Consider the following 22,482-nt stretch of genomic DNA (forward strand, 5'->3'; position numbering starts at 1 on the left):
CTGTCGGTCAGGAAGTCTGTGATCCACCTGCAGGTGGAGTCGGGCACGTGCAGCTGGGAGAGCTTGTCCTGCAGCAGGGACGGGATGATTGTATTGAAGGCAGAGCTGAAGTCCACAAACAGGATCCTGGCGTAGGTTCCTGGGGAGTCCAGATGCTGGAGGATGTAGTGAAGGGCCATGTTGACTGCATCGTCTGCAGACCTGTTGGCTCTGTAGGCGAACTGCAGGGGGTCCAGGAGTGGGTCGGTGATGGTCTTGAGGTGTGACAGGACCAAGCGTTCAAAGGACTTCATGACCACAGAGGTCAGGGCGACGGGCCTGTAGTCATTGAGTCCTGTGATCTTGGGTTTTTTGGGGACGGGGATGATGGTGGAGGCCTTGAAGCAGGCTGGAACGTGGCATGTCTCCAGGGAGGTGTTGAAGATGTCAGTGAACACCGGAGACAGCTGGTCAGCACAGTGCTTCAGGGTGGAGGGGGAGACGGAGTCCGGGCCCGCTGCTTTGCGGGGGTTCTGCTTTTTAAACAGCCTGTTGACGGCTCTCTCCAGGATGACGAGGCGTCGCTGAGTTGATGGAGGGTGCTCCAGAGGTGTGAGCCCTGATGGGCTGGGGAGGGTGGGCTGATGGTCTGTGGCTTGTTGGTGGAGCTGTGGGCGATTGTCTCAGGACTGCTCCATTGTCTTTCAAAGCGGCAGTAGAACTCATTTAGCTCGTCTGCCAGAAGCACATTGGTCATGGAGTGGGGTGATTTGGGCTTGTAGTTGGTGATCTGCCTGAGCCCTCTCCAGACAGAAGCAGAGTCGTTTGCTGAGAGCTGCTGTTGCAGTTTCTCAGAGTACAGTCGTTTAGCATCTCTCACCGCCTTGCTAAACCTGTATTTGGACTCTGTGTACAGGTCCTTGTCCCCACTCCTGAATGCCTGGTCCTTCTGCAGTCTTAGCTTCCTGAGCTCCGCTGTGAACCAGGGTTTGTCGTTGTTATAACTCACCCTGGAGCTGGATGGAATACAGCTGTCCTCACAGAAGCTGATGTAGGAAGTTACAGCCTCTGTGTACTCATCCAGGCTGTTGGTAGCAGTCCTGAAGACATCCCAGTCAGTACAGTCCAAGCACGCCCGTAGATCCTCCAGAGCCTCACTGGTCCACTTCTTGAACTTCCTCACCACAGGTTTGCAGAGCTTTAGTCTCTGCCTGTATGAGGGAATCAGATGAACCATGACGTGGTCAGAGTTTCCCAGTGCAGCTCGAGGGACGGCGTGATAGGCCCTGCTGATTGTTGTGTAGCAGTGGTCCAGAATGCTCTTCTCTGGTAGGGCATTTAATTAACTGTCTATATTTAGGGAGTTCGTGGCTGAGGTTTCCTTTGTTAAAATCCCCGAGTACAATAACTAAAGAGTCCGGGAAGGTCCGCTCCACACACCGTATCTGTTCGGCGAGGGTCTGTTGTGCCTCGTTCACGTTCCCCTGCGGCGGCATGTAAACTCCGGCCAGGATGAATGAAGCGAACTCACGTGGGGAGTAGAAGGGTTTGCAGTGAATGATAAAAGATTCCAGGTCCGGCGAACAGTGCTGTAGAATCACCGTTACGTCGTTGCACCAGCCGTTGTTGAGGTAAAAGCAGATTCCTCCACCCTTTTTTTTTCCGGAGAGCTCCGTGACCCGGTCCGCTCGGAACAGCTGGAAGCCAGCGAGCTGGAGCGCAGAGTCTGGTATCGAGCCACTAAGCCATGATTCCGTGAAGCACAGAACGGAGGATGAGGAGAAGTCTCTGTCTCTCCCCACCAGCAGCTGGAGTTCGTCCAGTTTGTTGCACAGTGAGCGGACGTTGGAGAGAAATATGCCCGGCAGCGCTGTACGAGATCCCCGTTTCCGTAGCCGTACAAGCGCCCCTGAGCGTTTCCCTCTCCGCCGGCGTCTCACCGCGTGGGCGAAGGTGAGCACACCTTTTACAAAAATGTCCAGTAACTCCACAGAAGTTAAAAACGTTGGAAGTAAATCCGCTGGAGTTGTTCCCCTGATGTTCAAGAGCTCTTCTCTGGTGAAAGAGCTCTGGGAATCCCAGCAGAAAACAGTATTTAAAACGAAAACAACAAAAAACATCGCGCACCAACACACCGAGGCGACCGTCCGCGGCGCCATCAGGAATAATATGAAGGGAGATTCAAGTGAGTCGAGTGCCCGTGTTTCCGCCCAGCTTGGCGCAGTTGTGGTCTTTTACCCAGTGTGACAGAGTCGAAAGGGTCGGTTTGAAATCCAGCTAAATGGAAACTACGCCACCTGCCGTGGTTAATGTGTACTTGCACTTCCATGACAGACGCAAGGGATTGTGGGGGATCCCCAGAGCGACTCGGGGTTCCAAAGAGGTAACGTCTCTCTGAAGGGGCTGTGGGCTATATCGGGATAATTAATTGGGAACGTAATTACAAGTGAGCTGGCTTCATTTGTTTGTTTAGTAATTGTCTTAGATTGTATTCGTCATGTTTTCATTAGGTTAAGTATTAGTTTTATATTATATATAATTCAGGTTTAGTAGAAGCTAACCAAGCTAACACGAACGTGGCTCGTCTTTCTAGAACGGAGCATGCGCAGTTGCCCACAGGAGTTGATGACCTATTCTGCCCCTTGTGTATGAATGCAGATATGTTACAGTGTGTTGTTCTTTTGAGTGTTATTAGTGAGTGAGTTGTTATTATTACTCTTATTTAATTGTTATAAATATGAATAATTAATGAGTTAAGAGAGACAGTTTCTGTTCCTTTTAATTTATTTTATTCACATGTAAATCCACTATACGATCACTTTTTCTTTAGATCACTGTTTAGTAAATTATTTTATGTTACTGTATTCAAGGGTAATCAGAGCGACTCTGGATTCCTCAACAGAACGGAGCAGGCGCCGCTGCCCACAGGAGTTGATGACCTATTCTGTCGCTTGTGTATGAATGCAGAATAAAGCCAGTTACTCCAAGCCCAGCTCCCTGAGACCCACTGACCAGGAGACCTCTCACAGGGCTACACCAGCAGCCCCTCCAGCCGGCGGCCCCTGCAGCGCCACCGCCCGGTGCTTCCCAGGGCACCGCGGGCCAGATGGAATACATTTCACTTTAGCTCGAGTCCCTAAAGAAGGTCGCTGGTCGTCATTATTAGTTTCTAATCCTAAAACCACCGACATCGTTCCAATGTGTAAACATGTCACTATGCTCCTCCCCCCCTCACAGCTCGATCACAGCGGGGGTCTCTGCTGAGGCATGGAGGATCTAGTGCAGGAGGATCCAGGAATACAGCAAGTCTCACGGTCTGTAGTCTCACGGTCTGTAGTCTCCTTACAGTCTGTAGTCTCACAGTTTGTAGTCTCACAGTTTGTAGTCTCACAGTCTGTAGTCTCACGGTCTGTAGTCTCACAGTCTGTAGACTACTCACAGTCTGTAGTCTCACGGTCTGTAGTCTCACAGTCTGTAGACTCAGTCTGTAGACTACTCATAGTCTGTAATCTCCTCAGTCTGTAGTCTCACGGTCTGTAGTCTCCTTACAGTCTGTAGTCTCACAGTCTATAGTCTCACAGTCTGTAGTCTCACGGTCTGTAGCCTCCTTACAGTCTGTAGTCTCACAGTCTGTAGTCTCACGGTCTGTAGTCTCACAGTCTGTAGTCTCACGGTCTGTAGTCTCCTTACAGTCTGTAGTCTCACAGTCTGTAGTCTCCTTACAGTCTATAGTCTCACAGTCTGTAGTCTCACAGTCTGTAGACTCACAGTCTGTAGTCTCACAGTCTGTAGTCTCACAGTCTGTAGTCTCACCGTCTGTAGACTCACAGTCTGTAGTCTCACAGTCTGTAGTCTCAGTCTGTAGTCTCACGGTCTGTAGTCTCCTTACAGTCTGTAGTCTCACAGTCTATAGTCTCACAGTCTGTAGTCTCACAGTCTGTAGACTCACAGTCTATAGTCTCACAGTCTAGTCTCACAGTCTGTAGTCTCACAGTCTGTAGACTCACAGTCTGTAGACTCACAGTCTATAGTCTCACAGTCTAGTCTCACAGTCTGTAGTCTCACAGTCTGTAGACTCACAGTCTATAGTCTCACAGTCTGTAGTCTCACAGTCTGTAGTCTCACAGTCTGTAGACTCACAGTCTATAGTCTCACAGTCTATAGTCTCACAGTCTGTAGACTCACAGTCTGTAGTCTCACAGTCTGTAGACTCACAGTCTGTAGTCTCACAGTCTATAGTCTCACAGTCTGTAGTCTCACAGTCTATAGTCTCACAGTCTGTAGACTCACAGTCTGTAGTCTCACAGTCTGTAGACTCACAGTCTATAGTCTCACAGTCTGTAGTCTCACAGTCTGTAGTCTCACCGTCTGTAGTCTCACAGTCTGTAGTCTCACAGTCTGTAGACTCACAGTCTATAGTCTCACAGTCTGTAGACTCACAGTCTGTAGACTCACAGTCTGTAGTCTCACAGTCTGTAGACTCACAGTCTGTAGTCTCACAGTCTGTAGACTCACAGTCTGTAGACTCACAGTCTGTAGTCTCACAGTCTGTAGACTACTCATAGTCTGTAATCTCCTCAGTCTGTAGTCTCACAGTCTGTAGACTCACAGTCTGTAATCTCCTCAGTCTGTAGTCTCACGGTCTGTAGTCTCTTTACAGTCTGTAGTCTCACAGTCTGTAGACTACTCATAGTCTAATCTCCTCAGTCTGTAGTCTCACGGTCTGTAGTCTCCTTACAGTCTATAGTCTCACAGTCTGTAGTCCCACAGTCTGTAGACTACTCATGGTCTGTAGTCTCCTCGTAGTCTCACGGTCTGTAGTCTCCTCACAGTCTATAGCCTATACAGTCTGTAGTCTCCTTACAGTCTGTAGTCCCACAGTCTGTAGTCTACACAGTCTATATTCTCAGTCTGTAGTCTACTCATGGTCTGTAGTCTCCTCACAGTCTGTAGTCTGACAGTCTGTAGTCCCACAGTCTGTAGTCACCTTCTGTATTCTCAGTCTGTAGTCTCCTTACAGTCTGTAGTCTCAGTCTGTAGTCTGAGCCAATGAGAGGCATAAATGTGTGTAACTGCGCCCCCTGCTGCTATAAGAAGGCAAGTGGCCGACATCGAGCATCGTGGGTTTCAGTGACTTCTGATGTGAAGTTAATTAAACTCACACACATCATCGACTTTGTATCCGATATTATACAGAATTAATACATTTGCTTCCAAATTAGTTTTTAAGGCTTTCTATTTAATTTCAAAAACCTTCCACACATTTCAACCATCTAGCGATCTCTAAAATAAACTGTGATACAATAATAAAACACTAGACTTTAGCCAAAACACTGAAAGCAATTGTTACGATCTCAGACACTTAGGAAGTAGGACCCAATTGCAACACCGAGACAGAGAGATAAAGTTTTTTTATTTTTTTTTTCGTTCGAACAAAATGCAATGTGAAATGTGAATTCACACGTAGTGAGATTTTCAAGAACACAACCCGACCCGACCTGATCATGGCAAAGACCAGCCAGAACCAACCGGAACAAGGGAGACACTGGGAGAGAAGGGAAATGGTAACACATGGTAATGGGACAGGGTGGGGCTGAATCTGGAGCTGATGAGGATGAGCATAGGAGACAGGTGTGACAACAAGTGAAAACAAATGGAAGAAGAAAATGAGAGAAAAAAATAAATGACCCATATCTGTCCTCTCACTGTAGTGCATATCCACCCCAGACTCAACTCCCACTCCCAGGCTGATTGTAAAATTTGTAAAAAAAGTCGTTGATAAGAGTCTTGTCTATAATAAAGAGCCAGCTTAGCCTCTCCAGCTACAACTTCAGTCTGCCAGTCTACAGAGTCTACCTTATCCCTTGCCTCCCCTATTATGGACCTCCAGTAGCTTACGGAAAACTTAAAGGCTGGGAGTGGGGGGCTGGAGGGGGGCAGGGGCGCTCTCACGGGCAGCCATCTACTAACACTGACGAAGTGTGCAACGTGAAAGCTGGGGTGTCTCTCAGGTCCGGCCTTGGGTTGATGACTTGGACCACTTGGATGACTCCACAAGACACTACCGCTGGGACTTTTCTCAGTTTCTTTTGGTTTCTTTGGACATGGGTGTCTTTTTTTGGTGGTGAGACCTGCTGGCCCTGGACTGTAGGAGGGGAGGCGGACGATCGATGAAACGTCCCGAACAGCCTTCATCGAGAAGAACTTGAGAGAGAAGAGACCACAGCCATGACAACGCCTGATCATGGCATGTTGTCATGGCATGTGCCGGTGACCTGGACCTCGGTGAGGGAGGCTTGGGGGAAAGAATGGAATGGAGAGAGACCTGGGCCGGATGGAGAGAGACCTGTGGCATAGGAGTGGGGGGTAGGTGGCAACCTCGACCCATGTGGTCAGGGTGTCAGGTGGTATCTGGTTCTCTAGTTGACGACAACGACTCTAGTTCTTAGTTCTTAGTTCAGAGGATGACCTGCTGTCCATTTGAATGAGTGATCCCTGATGACAGACAACGGGTGGCAGAAGGCGGTAAGCAAACTCTTTCAGGTGGAAAACAATGATGTCATTAGGTCGGAAAAACAATGTCAATAGATCCATCAATCCATGGACGTAATGATGACATTTGCGACGGTGACTTTGGTCAATGGGATGAAGGATGAAGATTTGGGATGAAGTGAGCCATTTTCGAAAGAACATCTTTACTCTGGTAACAATAGTCTTGCCTCTGGATGAGTCACAAAATCCGTGAAATGATCCATCGAAATGGGTGGGGGGCGTCGGCGATCGGAGCAGGCAGCCCATTTAGCAGATGGTCTTACACCACACGCACACACCACACAGACACGCCGCTGGCCACCATTTTCTTCATGGATTTCTTTCTGGATGGTATTGTATCCCCGATTGAGTTTCTTGCTACTCCCGGATAACACGAAGCACAGATGAGTGAGCCCAGTGGATGACCTTTGGGATGACAGACTTCGGAACAAACATTGTTGACACCAGGGTTATCGGGATTGATGGGATTCATGCTAGGCGCCTCGGACCCTTGCGTCTGACTCCCCTTGCCGGAAAGGCTCAGGATATGGTCTTAGGGATAAAAGTAGGGTCTAGTCAGATCTGTTTTGATCGATCAGAAAGTGAGACAAAGAGACGGGTTTTGATTCTGAGACCCGGGAACCCCAACCTGAAAAGAAAGAGACTAAGAAAAAGTGCCACAAGAAAAGTGGCCTAGCCTGGCAGATTCTTTTTTTATTCTTAGCCCTTGTTTCAGATCCAGACTTCTCGGTGTGTGTCTGCACAGTCCTGCTGTTCCTGTTTGTTCCATCTTGTTCCCCAGCTATGATTCCTTGTTTGGGTCATACTTCCGCTCCCTCCGCGTCTGGATGCCGACCATCCGCTCATTCGCGACTCATATGTTGTCTTCTGCGGAAACTTGTGAGATCTACTCCATGGAAGTGTACCACTTAGGCGCCTGGGGGCTGGCATCCACTCTGAAAGGAGATCTATGCCTGGGGAATGGAATTGAGAGAAATCTATCTGTATGAAGTTTGAAGGAAAGAAGGAAAACTGAAAAAGAGAACCTGCCTTAGGAGAAGTGAGATAAACCAGGAAAGCAGAAATAGAACTGATGAGATTAGCAGCAAACTATTGAACTGCCTTTTCTAGGAACTGAGTGTCCTTGCTACTGGGATCTGGTGACTTTCTGGAGGATACATTTGTGACTGATGGAGGACTCATGCTGGATGAGACAGTATGAGCTTGTGTGAAAAGCTCGCACCTCTTGACACCTAAACTCACTTATACTAGTCACTTGTTGATTAGCTGATCTGGTTAACATGTGATTTCCAAACGTCTGGGAGAAAATGAATATATCATCAGATACACAAACACTGAAATATTCAGAAATTCAAACAAACCTCATTCACAAAAGCTTGAACACAGCCAAAAAAACATTACAAAAAAAAAGTAGTCAACCAGTACTACCAAGTGTCATTTCTGAGCATTCGTCCAGTCTTCCAAGTCCAATTTCATCCAGTTGATATCTCTTCTTAGTGTAATGCATTTAATGACTCCAACTTGGTGATATCTTGTTGACCATTCTTTGGTCGTGATAAGATGTGCATGGTGGCAGAGGATAGCAAGTTCGGGTCCATAAGTGTTCTTGAGTAGATGTCAGACAAACAGAGGATTTTCTCTTCTTCCCACAAAGAATCCTAAAAGTCCGCTCCGGAATGAATTTGAGAGAGAGTGATGGATTTGATAAAAGAGGAGGATCATTATTCATGGAACGAGGAGAGGTAGGTCTCGAAATCGGCTGAGGGGGGAGGTGAAAGTACATCCAGAAGAAATCAATGACGTGGTGGGAATTAGGGTAGAGAGGTAGGAGGAATTAGTTAGTTGAACTTGTTAAGCGGTATGGTTAAATCATCGTAACAGGAAGGTACCAAAGCAGGGTCAGCTATAATGATCTACTAGAGTTCGTTGGTGCATTAACAGGTTGCGAAGTTAAGCTCCTGCCCTTACAAACCTGCCCTACAATTAACCCTTTCTTAACTGAAGGCCAGCTCCCCCCAAAAATTGTTCAAGAACAACAATAAAAAATAATGGAATCTTGACGGACTCAAAAATAAATAATCAAATGCTAAATTATGGGCTCATGGTATGGGTATTATTTATAGTAATCTGCTCTATTTCACTGCAAACAAACAAGCTCGACAACAGCTACAACAGTCTATATGATAACAGGTCGGACAGTTTAAGCAAGGACAGTTTGACTGGGCCAGTTTTTAATGCTTGTTGTCTATTAACAAGTCTGAATCTTGAGTCAGTTGGTCTACCTGAGTCAAAACTGAGATGATTAGTACAAAGGGGTCTGGTCAAGATGAATTGGAAAGTGAGACTGCGCCGGTTCTTGAGATGGTGAGTTTATGACATGACTGGTGAGACCGATCAAACGGCATGATGCGAGGCCTGGACGCCCAGAGCCCTCCCTCCACTCAAGATCTGAAGCTTCCCACGCTCATGGTCCACCAGTGGTTCACTCTGTCTCTCCCGGTTCATCGGTTGGGGGCTGGCTTGAGTGGTCTCATCCCGGTTCCGGCCCTCTAGCCCGCTGGTCGCTTAATAACCGTAGTCTTTCCGAAGGCAAGTAATCGCTCTCCCTGTTCCATGAGAGGGTTGATCAGTGCGTAGCTTTAGAGATCAGATTCGTCCAGTTCGGCGTCACTCAGGGAACATTCCATCCAGCAACCGCTGCTGCTGTCCCCTGTCTCCCGGAAATGCTGATCCTACAGCCATCGAGCTGATGTCCGCCGCTTCGGCGTCCTTCGCTGGCGTAAAAGTCCTGGCGGCTGCGGTCCTCCCCTGAAGGTGGAAAATGGCCTCCGAGTTGAGTAGTTGAAATTGTGAAAGGAATAATCATGTCATCTCCAGGCTGAAATGACTGTTAATATGAGTCACTGCAATACTTTACCATGCTGCAGAAAAAGCTGCTGCTCTCCTGCTAAAAGCTCTGACCAACTGTACCAGAAAAACTCTGCAAGGCGAAGCTGCGGCTCTGCAGCGAAACGAAGAGCCCTGTCTGAGGAGGAAAACTGTAAAAGCTGAAACTCTCTGTATTGGCCAGCCAGATAGAAAGGATTCAGCTGGCCAGCCTCACCGGGGAGGCTCAGTGATTTGACGAAAAAAAATGTAGGATTGGGTCAACGCAATGTTGGGTCTGTGTAATGAATATGAATGAAAAAACCTGGCGACCTCTCAGCTTATGTTGAGATATGACTTCCTGAACCTTTTCCTCGTGATGAAAAATCGTCACGCCTGTGCCACGACAGGTGAGATAATTCCTCCTGAAAGTCACCAAATGTTCGGTGTCGCCTGTCGTTTCTGGCGCTCACGTCCACACTGGAGAAGGGTGGGCTGCACATGTCCCAGAGACCTAATAAGTAGTTTGCACACTTACGTTTGGGTACACAAGAGAAAGGGATGAAAAGCACATGCGTGGTGAGGATCAAAAACTTTATTTAAACTGTATAACAGTGAGGGAATCATGGCAAACAAGTGATGAACACGACAAAGACACTGGGAGACAGAAATCAAGTAGCAAACATAACAGACCAGCCAGGACCAATCAGGGCTGGCTGACACACAATGAGCACAGGAGAACAGGGGCGGGACGGGACAAAACAATCAGGAAGCCTGGAACTGAGAACAAATGACAGGAACCTCTAGAGCATATCATCGAATCACAACAGCAATGCATGATGGTCCATGTAGGCGCTGCCAAGGAAATCAGCTTTTGGGTCAATACGCACTGAGGAATTTATTGATTCACTACATTAACCATCAACACTGATATAACATCCACAGAAGAAGGTGGGACATGTTCTCTGTGAGGCATCAATAATACCTCAGGTGGTACCTTCATATATCATAATGATGGTTTGAAAACATGTGTTTTGTGGACTTGGAGAAGGCTTTCGACCGGGTCCCTCTGGGATTGTTGTGGAGGATGCTGCGGGAGTAGAGGGTTCCGGACTCGTTGCTCCGGGCTATCCGGTCTCTGTAGACCTGCAGTAAGAGCTTTGTTCGTATTCTCGGCATTAAGTCAGACACGGTCCCAGTGGGTGTTGGTCTCCGCCAGGGTTGCCCTTTATTACCGGTCCTGTTTGTGATTTTCATGGACAGGATATCTAGGCACAGCCTGTGGGTGGAGCAGGTCATGTTCGGGGGTCTCGGGATCGCCTCTCTGCTGTTTGCAGATGATGTGGTCCTGTTAGCATCCTCAGATCGTGACCTCCGGCATTCGCTGGGGCGTTTTGCAGCCGAGTGTGAAGCGGCAGGGATGAGAGTCAGCACCTCAAAATCTGAGGCCATGGTGCTGTGCCGGTGTACTGATCCTCCAGTTGGGGACAGAGTGCCTACCCCAAGCGAAGGAGTTCAAGTATCTCGGGGTCTTGTTCACGAGTGAGGGTCAGGTGGAGCGGAAGAAGGACAGGCGGATCGGTGCGGCTGCAGCAGTAAAACAGGCGCTGCACCTGAGAAGTGCAAAACAATATTTTTCTTTCAATTTCAATCGGCTCAGACACCGAAAGGAAGAAATGTGCATTGCGTTTTGATCCGGGTAGCACCGGTTGTATTGGAACCGGTGCCACATTGGCACCGGTTCCAATACATGTTGTCTCTTTGTAAGTGGACCCAGTGGTTCAAGTCCGACACAAAGCAGTTTCGGATTGTTGACCAGTGTTTGGAGAGGAGACAGCGGGCCTCCTGGTTACTGCCGAGAGGCCCTTGAGCAAGGCAGGTAACCGTCAACGGTGCTGTGCTGCGGCGACCCGTCATTCTGACATCTCGTCACAGTGATGCATGTTCCTGTGTTAACCACGAAAAATAACAAAAGGGACAAATAAAGTCCGTTATAGTTGAGCTGGATCAGGTGACAATAGAATGCAGTAGGGACTTTCTGACTCGAGTGGCCAAGTCCTGGACAAACAGCCGGCGGAGGTTGTGGAGCGTCTGCAGCTCTCGGGCCTGTGGGACGGCAAAGAAACCCGGTTCAGAAAAACTTCAAAGGGTTTGTTCATCCAAACGACACCAACTGACCACAGTGTCCTCCAGCCCCTTGAGGTCCTGCACCACCCTGCACAGGGTGAGATGGTGTTCGCTGCAGAGAGCATGATGGGAAACTGAGAGAGCACAGAGAGCGTTACGTGAGCTCCTGCAGCTGGCGGCTCTTCTCCTGGTCCGCCGCCTTCAGCTTCTCCTGCTCCAGCACCACCTTCTGGTTCAGACTGCACCCAGGGGGCACCCAGGGGGAACACAGGGAGCAGGAGGCTCCACGTTCACAGAGGAAGGGTTTGGCTGTGGTCGTCTTACTCCTGCAGCTCCGTCATGAGCTTCTCCTCGTGGTCCAGCTGGTCTCTCAGGCTGCTGATCTGCTTCTGGTGGATCTCTCTGTGAGACTGGATCTGCTTCTCCACCGTATCCTGGAGACACACACTCTGGTGTCAGGGGTCAGGTATGGACCACTCTGGGGTCAGGAGGCCGGTATGGACCACTCTGGGGGGGACGGGTCGGTACCTTGACTTTGGCAGACTGGATCTCATTCTCCTTCTCCGTGCAGTTGACTTTCTCTGGAAGGAAAAAAGCTGATAAGGTATCACTATCAACTATTCACCACCTCATGGACATATTTCATTCATTTTGAGCCTTTATCAGACAAAAGAGATGTTAAATTGCAGCGAACACATCTGCTTTGATTAAAACCATAGAGGTGAAATAAATGCTCAAATGTTGGAGTAAAGATTTTAACGTCCACAGTTGTTATTAAGTTATAGTGTTTGAATAAGTGTGGAAGGACCTGGACCACCATGCACTAAATGTCAGACAATATGACACTGACATCATCATTTCCACAAGTATAAAACGAAGGAACATTCCTTAGAACTAATTATAAATACATACAATTAAACAATAGCTTAAAAAATATATGTATTTTTTAACAACCGTTTTTAAAGGTTGGGGCAGCATGTGTTTAAAAAAATTAAATATGTTACGAACAAAGCAAAAATATGAATCCTAAAAACTGCATAATTAACACGCCAAGAGTGAGGTTTGGTTGTGTAAACTGCAATGCACCCTGTTTTTTGGGGGGGGGGGGGGCTCATTGCCTTCAACATGCAGCGTCGGGGGTGAGGCTCACCTTGGGCTTTGAGCCGGACTATCTCCTCATTCAGGAAGTCCACCTGCTCCTCCAGCTGTCTTTTCATCTGCTCCACATTCTGGAGGCTATCGCTCAGGGACTTGATTTTGGCTTCATGCTGGTCGCCGACAGGAAGTGAAAAAGACATGAGAAAGAGTCTGCTGTGATTAAAACTCAGAGTTTACACCCAGAACAAAGACTTCAGCAACCCGTCAAACTGCTGGAGGAGCTCATCTGAGCCACGCGGTCACCTGGGAGACTCTGAGCTGGAAGGAGATCAGCTCCGTCTCCGTCTCCTCCATCTTCTGGGAGCTCTGGGCCCGGGAGCTCTCCAGCTGTTTGCACGGCTTCACCATCGTCTTCACCTCCGACTTCATCTTACTGATGTAGAGGCGGACCGTGGTGAACTCCTCGTCAATGAGCCCGCTGCTCTCAGAACACATGTGTTTGGGTCATTCTGTATGCATGCAAAGCATTTCTTCTTCTGAATGTCTTCATGGACATCAATCTATCAACGATGAACCCTAAATATACAACGAGCCCCATCTAACTGCATCGACTGAACACACTGCCCCTCACACTGTGATGGGTATCTGTTGTACTCGTACTGGTTGGCTGAACCCATTGGCTATCCTCTGACCAGTCAGCTTTTATTCAGCTAGAACATGCTTGGGAGTTCAAGGTATGCAGATACATTTGATTATAGCCATAAGCTATAAAAAAGACATTATCGTTGGATAATTGACATTTCTAAGGTCTTTGGACAGAACTTGTGTGACTCCTTTAAGAACAACCTACACAACAACTACACTTTTGAGTCTTCGTCATGATTGTTTCCTAAGAGGTGCAGGACTTATATAATAATATATAATATATCTCTGTGACCAGCAAGGCCACAGTGAGTGACCGGCTGCACCGGAGCCTATGAAGCTGATAGGTGGTGGAACCAGGGCGCCGTCACACGGCTGGGAACCTTTACGTCGTTGCTCCCCACGGCGATGCCGATCTCAACCAGGTCTTTGAGTAATGATGACATCATCTCCGTCACCCTCTTCTTCTGGTGGTTGGTCATCTCCTTCAGCTTCTGGAGTTCAGAGTCAATGGAGGCCAAGGAGGTCTGGTGGTGGAGGAGAACATGAACCAGTGCAACACACGGTTATCAGCTGTGACCGCTGCTACAGACTCATGTAGAAGTACCGATTTCTCGTTTAGCTCCTCGCTGAGGGCCTCGAACTCTTGCGCCTTGTCCTCGACTTCCTGACTCTTCTCGTCGTAGTTGACAGCCAGCTCCTCCAGGGCCTGCAGCACCTCCTTCACCTCTTCCTTGGAGGCTTCGTTCTCCGCCAGCAGCCGGTTCAGTTCTGTCTGCAGGGTGTCGTGGTCGCGGTGGGAGGAGCCTAGGAGCTACGGATGAGGAAAGGGTGAGGATAGAGAGTGAGGATAAGGATGCTCAGCCTAAGGGATGAAAGGGGGAGGGCAGTAGTTCTCATCTGCACGGCTCCACTGTGGCTGTCTAGGTGTGAGTTCCATTGGGACCTCCTGGGGCTCCTCATGGTCTGAAGGCTATCAGCTGTCAGACTAACAGGAACAGCTGGAGGGAGGGATGGAGGGCAGTTGTCACCTCCTCCTGGTCCAACATCTGCTGCTGCAGCGACTCCAACAGCTGAGACTGCTGGTTGATCTCGTCGTCCTGGTGGAGATGGAGGAGAGGAAGGAGAGGTAGGAGGAGAAGAAAGATACAATTTACTCATCACTGTTTATTTCCACCAGAAATACTGAAGCGCAGCCACTCAGGCCATCTGGTGGTGATCAGTTGTGTATAATATACATCATACTATTTATCTTAATATATGTGCATTATTTAGAGTATTAGTACAGATGTATTATAACTACTGTATGATACGGTATGTATTATACCTTTAATGTGCTTCAGCCCCCCTAAAATAGGCCTAATGATGCCTCTGCTTGCGCAGCATTCTAATAATAAAAAATAAATAAACACCATATATTAATGTTCATTAGTTAGCCTTACTGTTATTTAACTGACATTGATGGGACTGATTCAGTAACGTGAGTCCTCCGCAAATCTCCACCTTAACGTGGTGTAGCAGTTAGAGAGGCTCAGTGGTCCTGGAGTTATGTGGTCCGGGACATCAGCCCCTGGTCGGGTCTCCAGAGGCAAACCGATCTCGGGTGAGAGTCCAGACTAAGAACGGTTTTCAAAGAACCCTGATGGTTAGTAGCCCACAGAAGTCCCCGGAGAACCAGAGGGTCTCCTCCCTGGGCCTTCGAGTTGAGGGGGTAAGGCTCTGACTGTTTGTGCTCATGCACCAAACAGCAGTTCAGAGTATCCGGCCTTCTTGGAGTCGGTGGTGCTAGAAAGGGTCCTGCTGACTCCAGAGTTCTCCTGGGAGACTTCAATGCTCACGTGGGCAACGACAGAAGAACCTGGAGGTGATGGAGGGGAACGGCGTCTAATCTGAACCCGAGCCATGTTCTGTTACTGGACCATAACCAATACCATGCTCCACCACCAGGGGGCTCATATGTGGACCTGGTATGAGAACACCTGGGGCCGGAGATCAGTGATGGACTTTCTAATGGTATCATCTGATCTGTATGTCTTGAAGGTGAAGAGAGGAGCAGAGCTGTCAGCTGATCACCAGCTGGTGCTGAGTTGGATCAGAGGGGAGTCGGCCAGAAAGACCTGGCAAGCCCAAACATGTCGTGAACTGGGAATGTCTGGTGGAGGACCCGATCCGGGAGGTCTTCAACTCCTCCGGATGAACCACTTACGCATCCCGAGCGAGGTTGGGGACATGGAGTCAGAGTGGACCATGCTCAAACGCACCAATATCCCAGTCAGAGGTCGCTAAGGTTGTCAAACAGCTCCTTGGTGGTGCCGGGGGGACGAGATCCACCCTGAGATGCTGAAGGCGCTGGACATTGTTAGGCTGTCTTGGCTGACACGCCTCTTTAGTGTTGCATGGTGGTCAGGATCATGGGGGTCAGGAACAGTGCCCATGGAATGGCAGACCGGGGTAGTGGTTCCAATTTTCAAAAAGGGGGACAGAGAGTGTGCTCAAACTATGGTGGTATCTCACTACTCAGCCTCCAGAGGACAGCTTATGCCAGGCTGCTGAGAGGAGCTCCGAGCGTTGGTCCAACCTCAGATTCAAGACCAGCAGTGCGTATTCCGTCCTGGTAGTGGAACTGTGGATCAGCTCTTTACCCCCCAAGACTACTGGAGGGGTCCTGGGAGTTTGCCCAATCAGACTACATGTGCTTTGTTGACTGGAGAAGGCTTTGGACCGGGTCCCTCTGAGGTTGTTGTGGCCTTCATCACCGGTCCTGTTTGTGATGTTGATGGACAGGATATCTAGATGCAGCCTGGAGGGGAGCAGGTCAGGTTTGGGGGTCTCTGGATCGCTTCTCTGCTGTTTGCAGATGATGTGGTTCTGTTGGCCTCGGACCGTGACCTCCAGCATTCACTGGGCGTTTTGCAGCCGAGTGTGAAGCGGCGGGATGAGAGTCCAAAATGAGCTTCCTCCGTAGGGGGGCCAGGCTCAACCTTAGAAATAGAGTAAGGAGATGAGGTTCCTCTGTATGAACCTTAGAGATAGAGTAAGGAGATGAGTTTCCCCTGTAGGGCTCAGCCTTAGAGATAGGATAAGGAGCTCGGACATCAGGAGGGAGCTTGGGCTTGGGCCGAGGTGTCAGCTGAGGTGGTTCGGGCCTCCTGACGCCTCCCATTAGAGGTTCTTCCAGGCACGTTAAACTGGGAGGAGACCCCGGGAAGACCCAGGACACGCTGGAGGGATTACATCTCCCGGCTGGCCTGTGAACGCCTCAGGACCCCCCAGAATGAGCTGGAATGTGTTGCGGGTGAGAGGGAAGTCTGGGTCAGCCTGCTGGGTCTGCTGCCCCGCAACCCGACTCTGGACTAAGCGAATGAGAATGGATGGATTCAGTAACGGCTCCCGGCGGCTTTGTTCAGTCTCATTTCAAGATGTTATGTAAAGGTATTAAAACACTGACGCTGATGGATGCTTCAATTCAGAAAGACTGACTTAGCCGTGAGCCCGAGCTTACTAATGCTCTCACTCCATCAATGAGTGTGTGTGTGTGTGTGTGTGTGTGTGTGTGTGTGTGTGTGTGTAAACACTGCCACATCCTCACCTTGTCATCCAACTCTTTGTAGAGCTTGGCCATTTCGCCTGCGTACTTTTCCGTCTCCGCCTGAGTGAGTTTGACCCCGTTGCGGGTGCTGAGGGCCGGAGTGGGAGTCATCTTGTCGTGGTTGAGTGCGCTGTCCAGGGCCTGGACCTCTGCTTTGGCCTTCTCTTTATCAAACTGATCCTCCATCGGCACGCTCTCTCCTGTGGGGGGAGGGACATCAGCTCCAGTCTCTGAGTGTCTGTGAAAGCCCCCCCCACCACCACCACCACTTCCCTCCGGGAGACCTGTAAGGACTCTTAGAGTTTCTGTCATGCAGCGTGATCGCTGCTGGGACAAAGGACTCTTTCTTTGAGGACGAACGTGTGACTCGGCTCTTTGTTCTCCATCTTATCCAAACCATTTTTAACAAATTCAGGATTATTGTTCATTCACAGGAGAGATGACTACACCGTATCTACCAAGTCCATTATTATTGAACCCGTGTTTCAATGAGAGGTCCTCACCGCTCCTCCAGCGGCCGAGCTCGGCCTCCAGTCAGGTGACGGTGGACTTCAGCGTCTTGTTCTTCTCCCACTTCTTCTTCCACTGCTCCGCGGTCAGCTCCACGTTCAGGGACACGGTGTTCTTGATGGTCTTTGCCCTGGTGAGACGGTTATGAATGACCAGAACCAGCCCCTGGGTTCACGGCCTGTCCACGTTACCAAGCAGGAACATGTGTGTGTGTGTGTGTGTACCTCTGTCCAAACATCAGCGTGGACCTGGTCTCAGCGTCGTTGTAAGCGGAGGGCGAGCAGCAGATGACCATGGTGGTCCGACAGTTCCCTCCCAGGGAGTCCTGCAGGATCCTGGTCATCTTACTGTCTCTGTAGGGCACGTAGTTCTGACAGAGGACACCCTTTACTTACAGGACACGTCATTATCACTCGTTTAAAATACATATACAAGAACCTCAGCTCATGGCCAAATGGAACAATTATAAAATAATGTGAGATCATGTTTACATCATTCTCCTTTCTAAGAATCCTCAGCATACATATTCTCCCTCTTAGGGCCAATCACCATTAGAAACAGCTTTTAAATGCGTTGTTGGCTTCCATGTCACTGGATGGCCAAACCGCTGTGTGTTTGGTCTCCGGTGCAGCGTACTCAGCAGACAGCTAATAAACCGGAGTAGATGTGTTTTGTGAGATGGCGAGCCGAGAAGTGTTACCGTGACACGTAGAGACAGAGTGACATGCTGTTGTAGAGACGATCAATAACAGACGTATAGTTTAATAAAAGAACAAAGACGTCTTTAAGAAAAGGGACCTGACATTACTGCTGCTGTAATCTGGCGCGATAGAGAACATTATAGGGGGCGGGCGTAGATTATTTTTTTTCCAACTCAAAATTGTCTGCGAGCCATATGCCGTCACTGGAAGAGCCAGATATGGCTCGCGAGCCAGAGGTTCCCGACCCCTGGTTTACAGTATGCAAGCTTGCATGTTTTTCTAGTTAAATGGGCCCACTATCCTTTGCTCAGCCGATGTATGAGAAAAGAGTCGAAAATCCAGGTCCAGTGTCCTGATGACAAACAAAAACCTGCAGGCGTGGAACACAGCTTACTTTCTGCTTTCGGTAGGAATTCCCAGTTACACCCACTACTTAAGGGCAGTCACGTATCCCAGCCATCCTCACCAGGTCGTATCCCAGCCATCCTCACCAGGTCGTATCCCAGCCATCCTCACCAGGTCGTATCTCAGCCAGCTTCACCAGGTCGTATCCCACCCCATTTCAAGCTGCCTCTGTACCAGAGACATTTCACCTCGCAATTTCTTGACCAAACTTCACCGCCAACACATCCACACTCATCCCGTCACCACCAATGCTGACGCAGCCCTCACAACCATTAATAATAATAATATTACATTTCATTTGGAGGCGCCTTTCAAGTCACCCAAGGTCACAATACAATAATACAGAATAAAAGATAAAAGCAGATAGAAACAGTCGTAGTGAAGCTTGTGCTGATCGCGAGGACCGGGGCGGACGGGTCTGGGGAGGCTTCGGCCACCTCGATTTCCCCCCCCCCCCCGCTGCATTCCCCCCTCACTCTCTGGAGGGACGGGGGCCGAGGTCGGCACAGCCATCGGCGGAGACGCCAGAGGAGCGCCCGAAATAGAGTCGTTTCTCGTCGGAGACCGCAAGGTGCGTTGCGTTGTTGCTGCTCCTGCAGCCGGTCAGACATGGCGGCCCACGGCTCGGGCCTCCTCTCTCGCTCCAAATGTTCCACCTGTCAGCACGCCGGAGCCATTCCGAGGCACACACGAACGGTCCAGCACCGTTGCAATCTATTCAGACAAGGCTTCGACATAACGTCCGAGCCTTCCATCCAAGGCGTCAAAACTTGACCAGTGACTCACTTTCGGTTCCTCGTGCAGGAAGACCAACTCATACGCAGGAGCCTCCGACTCCCGACCAGACAGCCATCGCGGCTCCTCTACCTTCATGCCTCGACCACCACCCCTTACCCTACATCTCCTCCATCCTTCGACCCCGTCTCTTAATGTCTCGATCCCTCTACCCTTCATCCCTTCACCCCTACCCTAATCCCTACATCCCTTCCCCCTCGACCCTCTTTCTGTCCTTGTTATTTCCTTGTACCGCGGTTACATCCGAACCCCGATCCCACTGGTCATCCTCTCCCAGTCGTACTCAAATCGCGAGTAACTTCCTCCTTCCTCGCACCCCCCCCCCCCTCACTCTCTGGAGGTACGAGGGCCGAGGTCAGCACAGCCATCGGCGGAGACGCCAGAGGAGCGCCCGAAATAGAGTTGTTTCTCGGCGGAGACCGCAAGGTGCTTTGCGTTGTTGCTGCTCCTGCAGCCGGTCAGACATGGCCGCCCACTGCTCGGGCCTCCTCTCTCGCTCCAATGTTCCACCTGTCGGCACGCCAGAGCCATTCCGAGGCACACACGAACGGTCCAGCACCGTTGCAATCTATTCAGACATAGCTTCGACATAACGTCCGAGCCTTCCGTCCAAGGGGTCAAAACCTGACCACTGACTCACTTTCGGTTCCTCGTGCAGGAAGACCAACTCGTACGCACCAGCCTCCGACTCCCGACCGGACAGCCATCGCGGCTCTTCTACCATCATGCCTCGACCACCACCCCTTCACCCCTACCCTAATCTCTACATCCCTTCCCCCTCGACCCGAATCCTTTCATCCCTTTACCCCTACCCTAATCCCTACATCCCCCTACCCTAATCCCGACTACCTCTACCCTAATCCCCACATCCTTTTCAACCCTTCACCCTCTACCCTCTATCCTTCCATCACACCACCCGCACCCCATATCCCACCTGCATAAACTAATGTACACTACTAACCTCTCCTGATCCGGTCCTCATTGCTTCGTTCGTTTCACAGGTTTCCTCGGACTGCGGTTGCATCCGAAACCTGACCCCACCGGTCATCCTCTCCCGGTCGTACTCAAATCGCGAGTAACTTCCTCCTTCCTCGCAACTCCCTTCCTATCCCATTTGAATGGCGAGGATAACGTCTTCCTTCCTCAACCCTCACACCAACTACTAACCTCGCTCGATTCTGTCTTCGTCCTTTCTCGCTCCACAGGTTTCATGGATCGCAAATACACTCGCTACCTACACTTCAGCCTTATCGCTTTCATAATTGCACCCTACTAACCTTGCTTGAACCTGTCGCCTGTTCGCCACACAGGTCTTCAAGGATCCTGCTCACACCCGTACCGTGATCCTGCCATCCACCACTACCTTCACAAGCCGTCGAATCGCTACTACAAAGGCCTCTACCTTTCCTCACCCCACGACCATTATTCTACCATCCGACTCTGCGCTATCAGTAGTCTTATTCAGTCGTCGTCATTCTCTGACCGTCCCAATAACAGGAATGTTTTTCATCATACGCATCTAACGCATTGTAACCTCGTCGCATCGTAGAAATAGATATCCACTCTTTTGGGGCTCTGCATCAGCCTCAACCCACTAACACATAGCCACGCAGCAGCGGGCTCCATAAAGACCAACCAACTGCACACGCAACCGTCTGCCTCCCACTTCAGTTCCCTACATAGCCACACTCGCAGCTCAGGCTAGCGCTTTCTCTGCACAGCCAAGTATTAGATTCGATCGTCTCCCTGGCTTCCGGCCTCCCGCATCCTCCAGTTTACCACTTCGACCACGCCCGACATCTCCGTCCCGCCGACACATCATCCATAACCCTAAACTCTGCTAGAGCAACAACTTCGTCTGCCTCAACTCACCTTCGCCTTTCGACTCGACTCATGGCGTCATGACCCTAACCACGCCTACTCAAACGCTCGTCGCCAGCCAAACCTCTTAGCAACCACATCTTGAGACGCTTGGTCCTCCCTCACTGTCCTCTCCGATACCCGCTCCTACCTAACAACACTCGTAACGGGCATGCACGCTTTTCATTAAGCCATCTTTTGGGGACTCTGCACCGCCAGAGCTTCAGAAGAGACAACCCCCACCCACGAGTCTCCACCCCCTCCCTCTAACCACCAGACGTCAGCAGTCTCCAATAGCACCCCTCCAACCCGCTCTTCACGACCCTTCTCGTTCCAGACATCATCATCCCTTCATTCATTTATTTCACAATAAACCAACTGTAAACATGTATCACTGCTGGCGTGGTCTTCCTTAGTGAACTGAACATGAGCACTGCAGTACAGCGTATGAATATGAATCCATAAAGACACCGAGGACAGGATGGAGACACCAGGGTCCTGGAGAGGGACCCCTGAGGGTGGAGGAGGGGCAGGAACCCCACAGCACACACACACAGCCACACACACACACAGCCACACACACACACACACACACACACACAGCACACACACACACACACAGCCACACACACACACACACACAGCCACACACACACACACACACACACACACACACACACAGCCACACACACACAGCCACACACACACACACACACACACAGCCACACACACAGCCACACACACACACACACACAGCCACACACACACACAGCCACACACACACAGCCACACACACAGCCACACACACACACACAGCCCCGGAGCCTCTTCCATGGAAGATGATTCTAAGTGTTGCATCATCATCCTCAGAGTCACATGATGCTCACGTCTCTATTCACGGAGCTTTATTTAACTGAGACGTTTATCGTTTCTATGTTAGAATAGAAACTGAGAATGAATCATTTATTAGGTTTGGTTTTGCTTAATTATTTGTTAGTTTTTGGCTGCAAGTTTTCGGCAGGTTTGTTTGTTTTTATTTAATTATTTGTGGACATATTTGAGATCTGCACCATGAATTAGTTTCATAAGCAACATCAACATGTTTATGTATCAGTGAGTCTCCTCACTCCTCACACCCTTGAGTCTCTTTAGTCTTTACACCCTTGAGTCTCTTTAGTCTTTACACCCTTTAGTCTCTTTAGTCTTTACACCCTTGAGTCTCTTTAGTCTTTACACACTTGAGTCTCTTTAGTCTTTACACCCTTGAGTCTCTTTAGTCTTTACACCCTTGAGTCTCTTTTGTCTTTACACCCTTTAGTCTCTTTAGTCTTTACACCCTTGAGTCTCTTTAGTCTTTAC

The 22,482-nt window shown here is 49.6% G+C and overlaps 1 protein-coding gene across 1 annotated transcript; it reads right to left on the reverse strand.

The window, feature by feature from the left end:
* Nucleotides 1–11,206: 11,206 nt before the first annotated feature.
* Nucleotides 11,207–21,063, reverse strand: LOC130207534 (kinesin-1 heavy chain-like). Its single transcript, XM_056436179.1, is given in 15 exon segments — nt 11,207–11,502; nt 11,575–11,611; nt 11,682–11,762; nt 11,848–11,957; nt 12,052–12,104; nt 12,674–12,791; nt 12,925–13,104; nt 13,635–13,790; nt 13,871–14,077; nt 14,295–14,363; nt 16,853–17,052; nt 17,356–17,492; nt 17,587–17,732; nt 18,945–19,124; nt 21,043–21,063. Coding segments are annotated over 15 exon segments (1,794 nt in total). The 3' UTR covers nt 11,207–11,403.
* Nucleotides 21,064–22,482: the final 1,419 nt, after the last annotated feature.

Source organism: Pseudoliparis swirei, chromosome 17 (assembly GCF_029220125.1).
Source record: "Pseudoliparis swirei isolate HS2019 ecotype Mariana Trench chromosome 17, NWPU_hadal_v1, whole genome shotgun sequence".
In the NCBI taxonomy this organism is placed as follows: domain Eukaryota; kingdom Metazoa; phylum Chordata; class Actinopteri; order Perciformes; family Liparidae; genus Pseudoliparis; species Pseudoliparis swirei.